The following is a 14,521-nucleotide window of genomic DNA, read 5'->3' on the forward strand; positions in this document are numbered from 1 at the left end:
GACCGCAGGACAGAATTACAAAGCAGTTTATTGAAAGTATACAGCAGACAGTTTTTACAGTAGAGTATGCCTAGAATATGCTTGTGAAGACCTATTGCACTGTGGGTGCAACACCACAAGCCTATTCGAGGTGACAGTTGCACTTTAAAGGACTAGGCACTGTTTTGGTTTGCTTTTTTTCCCTCAAGTTTTTTTTTTTTTTTTACAAAGTGCCTGCACCACGAGTCTGTATAACATTAACAATCCATTCTAATTATGTACCTGGAATTTGCTCAAGCAGTGGATGTGTCTCTTACCAATACCATAGATGCAAAATTAATCAACCCCTGAACTTTTTTTGTATTTTGGTACATTACAGCCTTAAGTTCAATGGTTTGTTAATCTGAATTTTGTGTGATGGATCAGAACACAATAGTCTAAGTTCAGGGATGTGGAAACTGTATTGCCCGACACCCGGGACATGCAGCTCCGGGCAGGTGAATTCTTCAGGCATTTAGGCATGTGGGAGACTCCCAAAATGTATGGAGGAAGGTGCGAGGGTCTGATGAGACTAAAATTTTACTTTTAAGCCATTAAAGAAAATGCTGTCTGACGCAAATTCAACACATCAAATCACCCAAAGAGCACCATCCCCCACAGTGAAACATGGTGGAGGCAGCATCATGTTGTGGGGATGTTTTTCAGCAGCCGGGACTGGGAAACTGGTCAGAGATGGATGGTGCTAAATACAGGGATATTCTTGAGCAAAACCTGTACCACTCTCTGCATGATTTGAGGCAAGGACGGAGATTCACCTTCCCGCAGAACAATGACCCCAAACACACTGCTAAAGCAACATTTGAGAGGTTTAAGGGGAAACATGTAAATGTGTTGGAATGGCCTAGTCAAAGCCCAGATCTCAATTCAATCGAAAATCTGTGGTCAGACTTAACCCCTTAACGACGCAGGACGTATATTTACGTCCTGCGCCGGCTCCCGCGATATGAAGCGGGATCGCGCCGCGATCCCGCATCATATCGCGTCAGTCCCGGCGCTCATCAACGGCCGGGACCCGCGGCTAATACCACACATCGTTGATCGCGGTGATGTGCGGTATTAACCCTTTAGAAGCGGCGGTCAAAGCTGACCGCCGCTTCTAAAGTGAAAGTGACCCGGCTGCTCAGTCGGGCTGTTCGGGACCGCCGCGGTGAAATCGCGGCGCACCGAACAGCTGACAGGACACCGGGAGGGCTCTTACCTGCCTCCTCAGTGTCCGATCGGCGAATGACTGCTCCGTGCCTGAGATCCAGGCAGGAGCAGTCAAGCGCCGATAACACTGATCACAGGCATGTTAATACAGGCCTGTGATCTGTGTAAAAGATCAGTGTGTGCAGTGTTATAGGTCCCTATGGGACCTATAACACTGCAAAAAATATTTAAAAAAAATGTGTTAATAAAGGTCATTTAACCCCTTCCCTAATAAAAGTTTGAATCACCCCGCTTTTCCCATAAAAAAATAAAACAGTGTACAAAAAAATAAAAATAAACATATGTGGTATCGCCGCGTGCGTAAATGTCCAAACCATAAAAATATATAATTAATTAAACCGCACGGTCAATGGTGTGCGTGCAAAAAAATTCCAAAGTCCAAAAAAGCGTATTTTGGTCACTTTTTATACCATTAAAAAATAAATAAAAAGTGATCAAAAAGTCCGATCAAAACAAAAATCGTACCGATAAAATCTTCAGATCACAGCACAAAAAATGAGTCCTCATACCGCCCTGTACATAGAAAAATAAAAAAGTTATAGGGGTCAGAAGATGACATTTTTAAACGTATACATTTTCCTGCATGTAGTTATGATTTTTTCCAGAAGTGCGACAAAATCAAACCTATATAAGTAGGGTATCATTTTAACCGTATGGACCTACAGAATAATGATAAGGTGTAATTTTTACCGAAATATGCACTGCGTAGAAACGGAAGCCCCCAAAAGTTACAAAATGGCGTTTTTTCTTCGATTTTGTCGCACAATGATTTTTTTTTTCCGTTTCGCCGTGCATTTTTGGGTAAAATGACTAATGTCACTGCAAAGTAGAATTGGCGACGCAAAAAATAAGCCATAATATGGATTTTTAGGTGGAAAATTGAGAGGGTTATGATTTTTAAAAGGTAAGAGGAAAAAACGAAAGTGCAAAAACGTAAAAACGCTGAGTCCTTAAGGGGTTAAAGGGGTACTCCCCTGGATAACTTTTTTTTTTTTTTTTTTTTTTTAATCAACTGGTGCCAGAAAGTTAAACAGATTTGTAAATTACTTCTATTAAAAAATCGTAATCCTTCCAATACATTTTATGGGCTGTATACTACAGAGGAAAAGCTTTTCTTTTTGGATTTCTCTGATGTCACGACCAGGGTGCTCTCTGCTGTCCATTTTAGGAACTATCGAGAGCAGCATATGTTTGCTATGGGGATTTTCTCCTGCTCTGGACAGTTCCAAAAATGCACAGCAGAGAGCACTGTGGTCATGACATCAGAGAAATCCAAAAAGAAAAGTATTTGTTCTGTAGTATATAGCCCCTAAAAAGTACTGGAAGTATTAAGATTTTTTTTAAAGAAGTAACTTACAAATCTGTTTAACTTTCTGGCACCAGTTGATTAAAAAATAAAAAGTTTTCCACGGGAGTACCCCTTTAAAGATTGCTGTTCACAAGCGCAAACCATCCAACTTTAAGGACCTGGAGCAGTTTTGCAAGGAGGAATAGGCAAAAATCCCAGTGGTAAGATGTGGAAAGCTAATGGAGACTAATCCAAAGCGACATGGAGCTGTGATTGCCGAAAAAGGTGGCTCTACAAAGTATTGACTTTGGGGGGGGGGGGGGCGGTGAATAGTTATGCACATTTACTTTTTTCTGTCATTTTGTCCTATTTGTTGTTTGTTTCACAAAAAAAATAAAAAAAAAACACATCTTCAAAATTGTGGATATGTTTTGTAAATGAAATGATCTAAATCCTCAAACAATCCATGTTATTTCCAGGTTGTGAGGCACCAAAATACCCCAAAAGAAAGGCAAGGGGGATGAATACTTTTGCAAGGCACTGAAGCGTTTAATACTAAGCTGAGCACAAGAGGATTTTCCAACATGTTGGAAAGCTCTGTCCTTATGTAACCCTTCATATATACAAATGATTTCTGCTTATGAGTGACAGCTTGCTTGGGAAAAAGTGGAAGACCATTCTTAAGAAGCTTACAGATTGTTAAAGGGGTACTCTGGTGGAAATTATTATTAGTACCGTATATACTCGAGTATAAGCCGAGTTTTTCAGCACCATTTTTTGTGCTGAAAACACCCCCCTCGGCTTATACTCGAGTGAACTCTCCACCCGCAGTGGTCTTCAACCTGTGGACCTCCAGAGGTTTCAAAACTACAACTCCCAGCAAGCCTGGGCAGCCATCGGCTGTCCGGGCTTGCTGGGAGTTGTAGTTTTGAAACCTCCGGAGGTCCGCAGGTTGAAGACCACTGCGGCCTTCGACATCATCCAGCCCCCTCTCACCCCCCTTTAGTTCTGTACAGTACTCACCTCCGCTCGGCGCTGGTCCGGTGCTGTAGGACTGTCCGGTGAGGAGGTCGTCCGGTGGGATAGTGGTTCCGGGCTGCTATCTTCACCGGGGAGGCCTCTTCTAAGCGCTTCGGGCCCGGCCCCAGAATAGTCACGTTGCCTTGACAACGACGCAGAGGTACGTTCATTGCCAACGTACTTCTGCGTCATTGTCAAGGCAACGCCTCTATTCCGGGCCGGAAGCGCGGAGAAGAGGCCTCCCCGGTGAAGATAGCAGCCCGGAACCACTATCCCACCGGACCACCTCCTCTCCGGACAGCCCTGCAGCACCGGACCAGCGCCGAGCGGAGGTGAGTACTGTACAGAACTAAAGGGGGGTGAGAGGGGGCTGGATGATGTCGAAGGCCGCAGTGGTCTTCAACCTGCGGACCTCCGGAGGTTTCAAAACTACAACTCCCAGCAAGCCCGGACAGCCGATGGCTGCCTGGGCTTGCTGGGAGTTGTAGTTTTGAAACCTCTGGAGGTCCGCAGGTTGAAGACCACTGCGGGCGGATGATGACAAGAGGATGATGAAGGGGGGGGGGGGGTGGGATGATGACAAGAGGATGATGAAGGGGGAGTGTGGGATGATGAAGGGGGGTGGGGATAATGACAAGGGGATGATGAAGGGGGGTGTGTGGGATGATTACAAGGGGATGATGAAGGGGCGTGGGGATGATGACAAGGGGATGATGAAGGGGGGTGTGTGGGATGATTACAAGGGGATGATGAAGGGGGGTGTGTGGGATGATTACAAGGGGATGATGAAGGGGGGTGGGGATGATGACAAGGGGATGATGAAGGGGGGTGGGGATGATAAGGGGATGATGAAGGGGGGATGTGTGGGATGATGACAAGGGGATGATGACAGGTGATGATGATGAGGGTCTGGATGATGACAGGCGGTGATGATGATGAGGAGGTTAATGACGGGTCTGGATGATGACAGGGGGGGATGATGCATTTCCCACCCTAGGCTTATACTCGAGTCAATAACTTTTCCTGGGATTTTGGGTTGAAATTAGGGGTCTCGGCTTATACTCGGGTCGGCTTATACTCGAGTATATACGGTATTATTATTATTATTATTATTATTATTATTATTATTATTTTCTTTGATCAGCTGATGCCAGAAAGTGAAACATTTGTAAATTACTTCTATTAAAACTTCTTAATCCTTCCAGTACTTATTAGCGGCTGTATACTACAGAGGAAATTCCTTTCTTTTTGGATTTCTTTTCTGTCACGACTACAGTACTCTCTTCTGACACCTCTGTCCATTTTAGGAATTGTCCAGAGCAGAATATGTTTGCTATGGGGATTTTCTCCTGGTCTGGAGAGTTCCTGACATGGACTGAGGTGTCAGCAGAGAGCACGGTGTTTGTGCCAGAAAAGAAATCCAAAAAGAAAAGAATTTCCTCTGTAGTATACAAAGTACTAAAAGGATTAAGAATTTTTAATAGAAATAATTTACATCTCTCTAACTTTCTGGCATCAGTTCATTAAAAAAAAAAAAAAAAAAAAAAAAGGAAAAAAGAAAAATAAGTTTTCCACCAGAGTAGCCCTTTAACCCCTTAACGACCAAGGATGTAAATGTACGCCCTTGTGCTTGGGTCATGTGTGGCTGGTCTCAGCTGCTGATTGCAGCCAGGGACCTGCCGTTAATGGCTGGCATCCGCGATCGCGTGGATGTCTGCCATTAACCCCTACGATGCTGTGATCAATACAGATCACGGCATCTGCGTGAGTGCAGTCAGAAATATGGATGATGGGATCGCACGCACGGGTGTTCTGCTCTGGTCTAAGATCGAGCAGACCAGAGCAGAAGATGACCGATAACACTGATCAGTGCAATGCCTATGCATAGCACTGAACAGTATTAGCAAAGGATTGCTATAAATAGTCCCCTTTGGAGACAATTAAAGTGTAAAAATAAAAGTTAAAAAAAATCCCACCCCCCAATAAAAATGTCAAAATGTCCTTTTTTTCCCCATTTTACCCCCATAAAGTGTAAAAAAAAATTTCAAACATATTTGGTATCGCTGGGTGCGTGTGTCCGAACTATAAAAATATAAAGTTACTGATCCCATACGGGGAACGGAGTGAACGTAAAAAAAAAAGTGCATAATTAAAAAAAATTAAAATTAAAGATTTATATACACAAATGTGGTATCAATAAGAAGTACAGATCACGGCGAAAAAATTAGCCCTCATACCGCAGCTTATACGGAAAAATGAAAAAGTTAAAGGTCGTCAAAATAGAGGGATCTTAAAAATACTAATTTTGCTAAAGTTTGCGATTTTTTTTAAGTGCAACAATAATAGAAAAATATGTAATCATGGGTATCATTTTAATTGTATTGACCCAGAGAATAAAGATGTCAGCAGAGAGCACTGTGGTCATGATGTCAGCAAACAGCTCTGTGTTTCAAAAAGAAAAGAATTTATTCAGCAGCTAATAAGTACAGGAAGGATTAAGATTTTTTAATAGAAGTAATTTACAAATCTGTTTAACTTTCTGGCACCAGTTGATTTAAAAAAATAAAATAAAAAAAATAAAATAAAAAAGTTTGCCACCGGAGTACCCCTTTAACAAAAGGTACCAGCAATTTTGTGCTTGTCTGTAGGTTTAGTGCAGTATTATACCTGCTGAAGTTACTTTAGATCGATTTAGGATCGCCAAACCAACAACCACAATAATGCATACTTACTGCAAGAAGTTTGTCCCCAATCTGAAGCTTGCCATCTTTGTGTGCTGCACCACCCTCAATGATTTTTGTGACATAAATACTGTTGTCACCGGGTATGTGCTGATTTCCCACACCACCAGCGATACTGAATCCAAGACCTAGAAAAACACAATTCATTAATTTCTTTAAGTTTATTTAGTTAATTTATTTAAACTAATATTTAGCAAAGCCTATAAAAACATATCTAAGAAATTAACAGATTGTTTAAGCAATTTTAAATTGATTATGTAATTTGCCTATTACGTTCGATCAGAGAATATACTAAATACACGGTACTGAGTTCCCTGTATTCCTGAAGAAAGGGCTTCCCTCTCCTGTACCTACATCTCAGGGCAGTAATTGAATTGTTATGTGTGCAAGTATACACAGCAGCCTAAAAAGGCAGGAAGAGTTGAGGGGAGCACTGCATTCGAATACAGTGGACTCATAACTATAAGTATGCTGTAAACTTTACGTAAGGGAGTAGCTGAAGTTCATGGGCCCATATAAAAAAAGGTTTTTTGTTACCCATTCTATACCCTGAAAGCATGCTTGGCATTTCTAAAGTATTGTAATCTACATATAGAAAACATCTTTCGTCTCTACCCCCCCCCCCCAAAATAAATAAACAAACTATTGTCTTGGCCAAATATGTTGTTACAGATGGATATGCTCACCTCTGAGACTTTAACCAGCTACTACACAATAAAGCTGAAGACATAACATACAATCAGGACAAAGTGTAAAATCCGTCTAGAGGTAAAGTAGTATAAGGGTAGGGCCACACTAGGCAGACACGCAGCGTATTTGACCAAGCAGCAGGAAATACCCTGTCTATGCGCTAGGAACAGACACAGGGCTTTCCCAGCTACAGCCCTGTGTCTGCAATATGGTTCGGAGGCCGGCCACACATCCAGGGCTGTGGAGTCGGTAGATAAATGTTCCGACTCCTCAGATTCTTGTACTTCCGACTCCTCTGCATTAATATACAAATGTATTTTATACATTCCTTGAAGGAAAGAAAGGCAACATACATGTCCCAAAGATATCAGAGACTACAGCACTGATGGGACACAGTCAAGAGAATACACAATGATATAAGTGACTCACAGGCAGGGCCGAACTGGAATCAAAAATAGGCCCGGACATTCTAGAATAAACAGCCCTTTTTTTGGTGGCGGTCCAAATGCTGGGACCCCCACCAATGACCTTGGTTCAAGTGGTTCTCCAGCTATTGTAAAGCTAAAACTCCCATCATGTCTGTAGAATATGTATTTGAAGAGAAAAGTAAAGACCGGCGGGGGGCGCGTAGTGTGTTACAGCAAATAAAGAAGGAATGATGAAGTAGCGGCAGGTGGGCACAGGTTGCCCGTAGGTAATGGATGCTCACCTGGAGCGAGTGGAAAACTCGTGTATCAACCCACCAAGCGGGGTAACAATGCTGGAGACAGCTGCTGAGCCAAGGGTTCAGGAGAGGGCTTGCCAAACCAGGAGAAAGTACCATAGAATGATGCATACAAATCCTGTGGTTTCCAGAGTGGAAAAGAAGGATCGGACCAGAGAAGTGATGTGGAACAAAGCTGGACCGCTTTATTGAGAATAAAGCAAAGACCCCTTCTTCAGATCAGTAATAGTGCTATACAGTACATACAGGGCTTAAATACAGCTACATTTGGCGCCAAAATAAAAGGGGGAGGGACCAAACTACAGTGCAGTGAATGAAGCATCACTTGCAGATATAACAAATAATCGACATTAGCATGATTAAAGACAGGTAGAATCAAGATGAGAATACAATCCAGGTGGTGACATGCAGGAATGACATGCCAGTGTAGTACAAAATTGTTTGACAGATTATTGGTAGCCGGGGACCTCCGTGGTGCATTTGGACCGTGGGCGGTAGTAGTTGCAGTAACCATTTAGTAGGAGTCGGTGCATTGTTTGCCGACTCCAGGTACCCAAAATTTCCTCCGACTCCACAGCACTGCACACATCACAGTTATGCCAATGCGTGCAGCTGGCCTCCGAACCTTATTACAGCCACAGCGTATTTCCCGCTGCTCAGCAGATTTCATGCAGCATCAAATACGCTGCATATCCACCCAGTGGGACTTACCCTAAAGGAGAATTTGTTCAGTTAAGCTGAGTATATGTTGGGGAACTTGTACTAATAATATGCTACTCTTAACTATGCCTAAAATATCAGGTAAGTTAGAAAATAAAAATGTAACTTTAATTTGTTGCTGTCAGCAACAAGGAGACTTTTCTGTAATACATAACTGATATATTAACCTTATATTGCCACAGGACACCTTTAGAGGTCTTCAGGAGTCCAAATCTCAACAGGTCAGAGCTGTTTTGGTGGCAGTAGGGGGGACAGACAATTTTAGACAGGTGGTTTTTAACAGTATGGCTGTTTATGGCTCACTCCCTTTATCTGTTTATCTTGTTAGTTTTAATGTTATGACTGACTAGCTATATAGTATTTTATTTTATTTTAAATAAAAAAGGGGTTGCCTGATTCCAAATGCCTCATTCACTGTGCTTAAGTTTGAAATAGCCACAGCATTACATTTTCAAGAAAATGACCCATTGTGCCGAATATGGACCACTTCTACTGATGTCAGTGCTGACATACCCATATGCTCCACCACAATGCCTAGAGGATGCAGTGTACATGGCATCAGCAGAAGAAAAGAAGAAATAAAGATTGCAACCAGCTGACCACTCTTCTTTCCCCAAGGAGAACGGATAAACGGGAGATATTTAAAAATGCAAGTCCTACATGTGTGCAGTGCAGTAAGAAAATCCGACAAACCCTTTGAAGACTTTCAAAATGGTAAAACACTGAGTAAGTTTTTTTTTTAAATCTGTGAAGGAAAAAAAAAAAAAAGTGGAAAAAAAAGTAGAAACCAATGCGATTGCTCCTTTTATTTTCCAGAGGTAGTTTTAAAACTAAAAGAAGCAATCTGATTGGTTGCTATAGGCAACTGGTCCCTTTTTCTCTGCACTGGTTTGGATAAATCTCTCCCTTTGTCTTTTTGGAAATTATATATATGGCATTTTAGCCTCAAAGCCTTAATGTTTGGGGTTACAGCTACAATGTATTTAAATCATAAGCATTTATATAAAGGAAAAACTCCCTGGATTTATGTATGTGCATGAAAACATAAAATAGCCTAAAACAAAAGATAACTGGTCTACTGAAGATAGTATATTAAAAGGGCATTCCACTATAACAACATTATTGATATTTAGTAAAAAATAAAAAAAATAAACAAGTCAAGTCACACTTACGTATACCCTGTCCCTCCCAAAGTGTAGGGTAGGCAAGTATGACTGAATACCCCAGTAAACATAAGCATCTCTTTTTCTTTTATTTCTTTTATTTAACACAGTTTCTAATTTCCACCATGTTTTGCTTGGATAAAACAAAGCATCATTTATTTTTATTATTTTTTATAAACAGAGTTATCAGAAATTTCAACTATTACAATTTACTAATCCAACTTCAAAAATCACGAAAATATTGAGAAATTTCTGTGAGCATTTACAAAGAGCCCAGCATACATATTTAATCTAAAATATAGGTTAGAATAGGATTCCTATCCCAAAGGATGGTCGCTACCACAAGCTATTAAGATATTACTCATCTAAACTGTCAATTACAAGTCTTTCGGTCTCCTCTCAATTGTCATGTTCTGCATTGCGCTTTTCTCTGGTTGCTTGGCAACAATATCAGGAAGCTAAAAAGTATCTAGTGCCCACAGTTCAGATACAGAGGCTTGCTCAAAGGGGTTATCCAAGAATAGAAAAACATGACTAATTAATTTTAAAACAGCACTCTCTCTGCCCTCAGGTTGTGTGTGGTATTTTAGTGCAATTCCATTAAAGACAATGAAGCCAAGTTGTAACACCACTCACAACCTGAGGACAGGTGTGCACTGTAATAAAAAAATAAGTTATGTTTCTTTATTTCTGTATAACCCATTTAAATTAGAAGTCTCATGTACAAGTTTTTTGCTATCTGCAAATAAAACAACAAACAGGACTCCTGCCACAATGCCTGTCAGCAAATCCCTGCCTTGGCTGCAGATAGGCTGAATGATAGTGATGCATTGAGCCCAAGTGACCAATGCCGTAGCTTCAATGCATCCCTCTGCCTCTCAGGCTATCGCCGGCTGATGCGGGACATCACTGTGGCTGGGGACTTTCTGAAAGGGAGATTGTGACGTGCTGACCATGGCCGGACCAGGAGAAAAAAAAACTTCATCGGAGGAGCAGAGCGAGATACCGGGACAGCGGTGGCAGTTAAGTCCTGTTTATTGTTTTATTCGCAGGCAGCTCAGGCATTATAGAAAAAAAAAATGTTGTACATGAGATATCTTCTTTAAGGTGTCAGACTAAAGAGCATTATATATACAAATTTACAAAGATCACACTGTAAACCAGGGATCGACCGATATCGTTTTTTCAGGGCCGATACGGATAATCTGTCACCTTTCAGGCCGATAGCCGATAACTTATACAGATATTTCGGTATAAGTTATCGGCTATTTCAAACCCATCCCCCCCCCGCGGAAGCCATTGCAGATCAATGATTTAAAGCGGGCGCTTTAAATCAATGAACTACAGCGGCTTTTACGGTGCCAGAGTCCTGAGTCTAACCACCATAATTGCCCCATCCTCTGCCTACATGCCGCCGCCCCATCGCCTCCCCCCATGCTCTGCCCACATACCGCCGCCGCCCCATCGCCTCCCCCCCATCCTCTGCCCACATACCGACGCCGCCCCATCGCCTCCCCCCATCCTCTGCCCACATGCCGCCGCCCCATCGCCTCCCCCCATGTTCTGCCCATATACCGCCGCCCCATCGCCTCCCCCCCATCCTCTGCCCACATACCGCCGCCTCCCCCCCATCCTCTGCCCACATACCGCCGCCTCCCCCCCATCCTCTGCCCACATACCGCCGCTGCATCGCCTCCCCCCACGCTCTGCCCACATACCGCCGCTGCCCCATCACCTCCCCCACATCCTCTGCCCACATACTGCCGCCGCCCCATCGCCTCCCCCCATCCTCTGCCCACATGCCGCCGCCCCATCGCCTCCCCCCCATCCTCTGCCCACATGCCGCCGCCCCATCGCCTCCCCCCATGCTCTGCCCACATGCCGCCGCTGCCCCATCGCCTCTCCCCCCATACCGCCGCCGCCCCATTGCCTCCCCCCCATCCTCTGCCCACATGCCGCCACTGCCCCATCGCCTCCCCCATCCCTGATGTTATAATTACATGTTACCGGGGGTCCGCGCTCCCTCTGCCTCCGTCGGCGTCCTGAGCGGTCACTGTGCGTACTGACGGTGACATCACTCGTCATTACGCAGCGCACAGCAACAGCGCAGGAGCCAGAAGGATTGTGGACCCCGGGAACAGGTAATTATAACACCGGGGATGGGGGGAGGCAATGGTGGGGCAGCAGCGGCGATGCGCGGGGCATTATCGGCAAGGAAATTGCCGATACCGGTAATGTTCAAAATCACGATTATCGGCCGATAATACCGGCAAAACCGATAATATGTCGATCCCTACTGTAAACTTTAGTCATTTAATTCAGATGTAGCAGGGTTATGTCAGTAGTGAATCTGGAATCCCTTAACAAAACCTCTAAATTCTTTTGTGCAGTCATGTGCAGGGCGCTGTGTGTGATAAGTGGATTGATGAAGGTATAGTGCAGTGAATTAATGAATAGTATGGATTTTCTACTCACCTTTGGGGCCTTTAACAAGCTTTATTTCCATTATTTTCTCTGTTATTGGCTTTCTTCTTCTTACATATAGGCGCACAATGGATCCCGCCTCCTTTAATGCCTCAACCGCTTTACTGTGTGTCACATCTTGTACATCCACATCATTCACCCGTAATATACAGTCATTAACTCTAGAGAGAATAATGTGAAAAAGAACAAAGGATTTTAGATCAAAAGATTATTTGAAAACCGCATGAGAACAAAATGTAACAAAACCTTGCCAACTTTGTTTTAGTCAAAATTGTATAGTTTTTATATTACAGAGGAGGACAAGGTTTTTAAAAAAAAAAAGTTAAACTCTATATATTCTTCTAATCCCAAAATATGACAATTCCTAGGAATGTTTTTATCCTACATTTTAAGCATTAGACAATATGTAGGTAGAATGACACCCCTTGCAGGGATTTAGGCACAAATTTTGATATACACAGTGTGGCAAGTAATTTTTCAAAAAACTTTACAAGAGGCTTTAGAGGTAAGCTTCGCCAAATACACAAAAAGTAAAATATACCACTAACTCTTCCCTTTGATATCCTCATTTGATAATTCTCTTCTACATAATGCATTTAAATCTCTAAAAGAATAATTTTGTGTCCTAGATGATCATCCCGCCTCCTTCCTACCACAAATAGGCTAAGTACAAATGTGAAGCCTTAGCTGTCTGACAGATTTTTATAAGACTTTTTAGTTCCAGAACACATAAATCCTATATATTGTTTATTTTTATCATTCATTTTTAGTTTTAGATGGATAAATTAAGTGAAGTTGTTGCTTATGGCACCCAATCGGCCTGTATATCTAATTTTTTTAATGGTCTTTCAGAAAAAATGTATGCAGTGATCCAATTAGCTGCAATGGCTGACCTCTCCAGTTTTCTTCTGCACTTGTTTTGATACACATACCCCAGTGTTCTTAGTGCTTTTTTTTAGAATAGGCATGTTTTACCTACCGTAACCTTCCATCTTGAGCTGCTGCACCACCAGAAATAATTTTTGTAATAAAAATGCTTGTATCCTCTCCAATATGTGGATTATCAGTACCTCCAGCAATGCTAAAACCAAGCCCTGATGTGCCCTGAAAAATAAAAAACAGACCACAAAATAATGGAAATTACTATATATATGTCATGCCTTATTCATGTCAGTCATCTGAAATACAGGGATGGATGTGGAAACAATGTGGATAGTTTTATCCATATTTATGTCATTTTTGTCCTTGACACTTGGATGAATAGAGTAATCTGGGTAAAGTGGAACAATCTAAGGTGGTGCTGAATCTAAAGTTAACTGAATGTATTACACACACTTTGTAAATTATTTCTATAAAAAAAAATCTTAATCCTTCCAGTGCTTATCAGCTGCTGTATGTTCCACAGGAAGTTTTATTTCTTTCTTGAGTTCTTTTCAGTCTGAACACAGTGCTCTCTGCTGACACCTCTGGCCATGTCAGGAACTGTCCAGAGCAGGAGAGGTTTGCTATGGGGATTTGCTCCTACTTTGGATAGTTCCTGACATGGACAGAGGCGTCAGCAGAGAGCACTGTGATCAGACTGAAGAGAACTCCAGTAAGAAATACAACTTTTTGTGGAACATACAGCAGCTGATAAGTACTGGAAGGATTGAGATTTTTTAATAGAAGTAATTTACAAATCTGTTTAATTTTCTGGCACTAATTTTTTTCCCACCGGAGTACCCCTTTAAAGGGGTACTCCGGTGGAAAACTTTTTACTTTTTTAAACCAACTGGTGCCAGAAAGATAAACAGATTTGTAAATTAATTCTATAAAAAAAATCTTAATCCTTCCAGTACTTATTAGTTGCTGAATACTACAGAGGAAATTAATTTATTTTTGGAACACAGAGCTCTCTGTTGAATTACGAGCACAGTGCTCTCTGGACAGTTCTTAAAATGGACAGATGTCAGCAGAGTAGGAGAAAATCCCCATTGCAAACATATGCTGCTCTGGACAGTTCTTAAAATAGACAGAGATGTCAGCAGAGAGCACTGTGCTCGTGATGTCAGCAGAGAGCTCTGTGTTCCAAAAAGAAAATAATTTCCTCTGTATTATTCAGCAGCTAATAAGTACTGGAAGGATTAAGTAATTTACAAATCTGTAGCTTTCTGGCACCAGTTGATTTAAAAAATAAATAAATAAATAAATAAATAAATAAATAAAAGTTTTCCACCGGAGTACCCCTTTAACCTTACAGGGGGTTCCACTTTTCTGCATGCAGACTACTATTTTCATCCTATTCTATTGTTATCAAGACCTATTAACACAAAATATTGGGAAAAACCTGAAGTCAGCAGGTGGGAACCTAATTAATTTCTGAGGGCACATACGCGCTTTAACCCCTTAACGACCAAGGACGTAAATTTACATCCCGGTGCGGCGGTACATAGAGCACCAGGAT

The 14,521-nt window shown here is 42.1% G+C and overlaps 1 protein-coding gene across 25 annotated transcripts in view; it reads right to left on the reverse strand.

Moving 5' to 3' along the window:
- The window catches only part of DLG1 (discs large MAGUK scaffold protein 1), a 296,709-nt gene that overhangs the window by 58,278 nt on the left and 223,910 nt on the right, over window positions 1-14,521 (reverse strand). For all 25 annotated transcript variants that reach the window (XM_056565340.1, XM_056565338.1, XM_056565345.1 and 22 more), the window contains 3 exons: window positions 13,058-13,182; window positions 12,070-12,239; window positions 6,289-6,425 (listed from right to left, as the gene is read on the reverse strand). In XM_056565340.1, coding sequence (XP_056421315.1) covers window positions 6,289-6,425; window positions 12,070-12,239; window positions 13,058-13,182 — 432 coding nt within the window. The remainder of the gene's footprint in view (window positions 1-6,288; window positions 6,426-12,069; window positions 12,240-13,057; window positions 13,183-14,521) is intronic.

The sequence above is a fragment of the Hyla sarda genome, chromosome 3, assembly GCF_029499605.1.
Source record: "Hyla sarda isolate aHylSar1 chromosome 3, aHylSar1.hap1, whole genome shotgun sequence".
NCBI classification, from domain to species: domain Eukaryota; kingdom Metazoa; phylum Chordata; class Amphibia; order Anura; family Hylidae; genus Hyla; species Hyla sarda.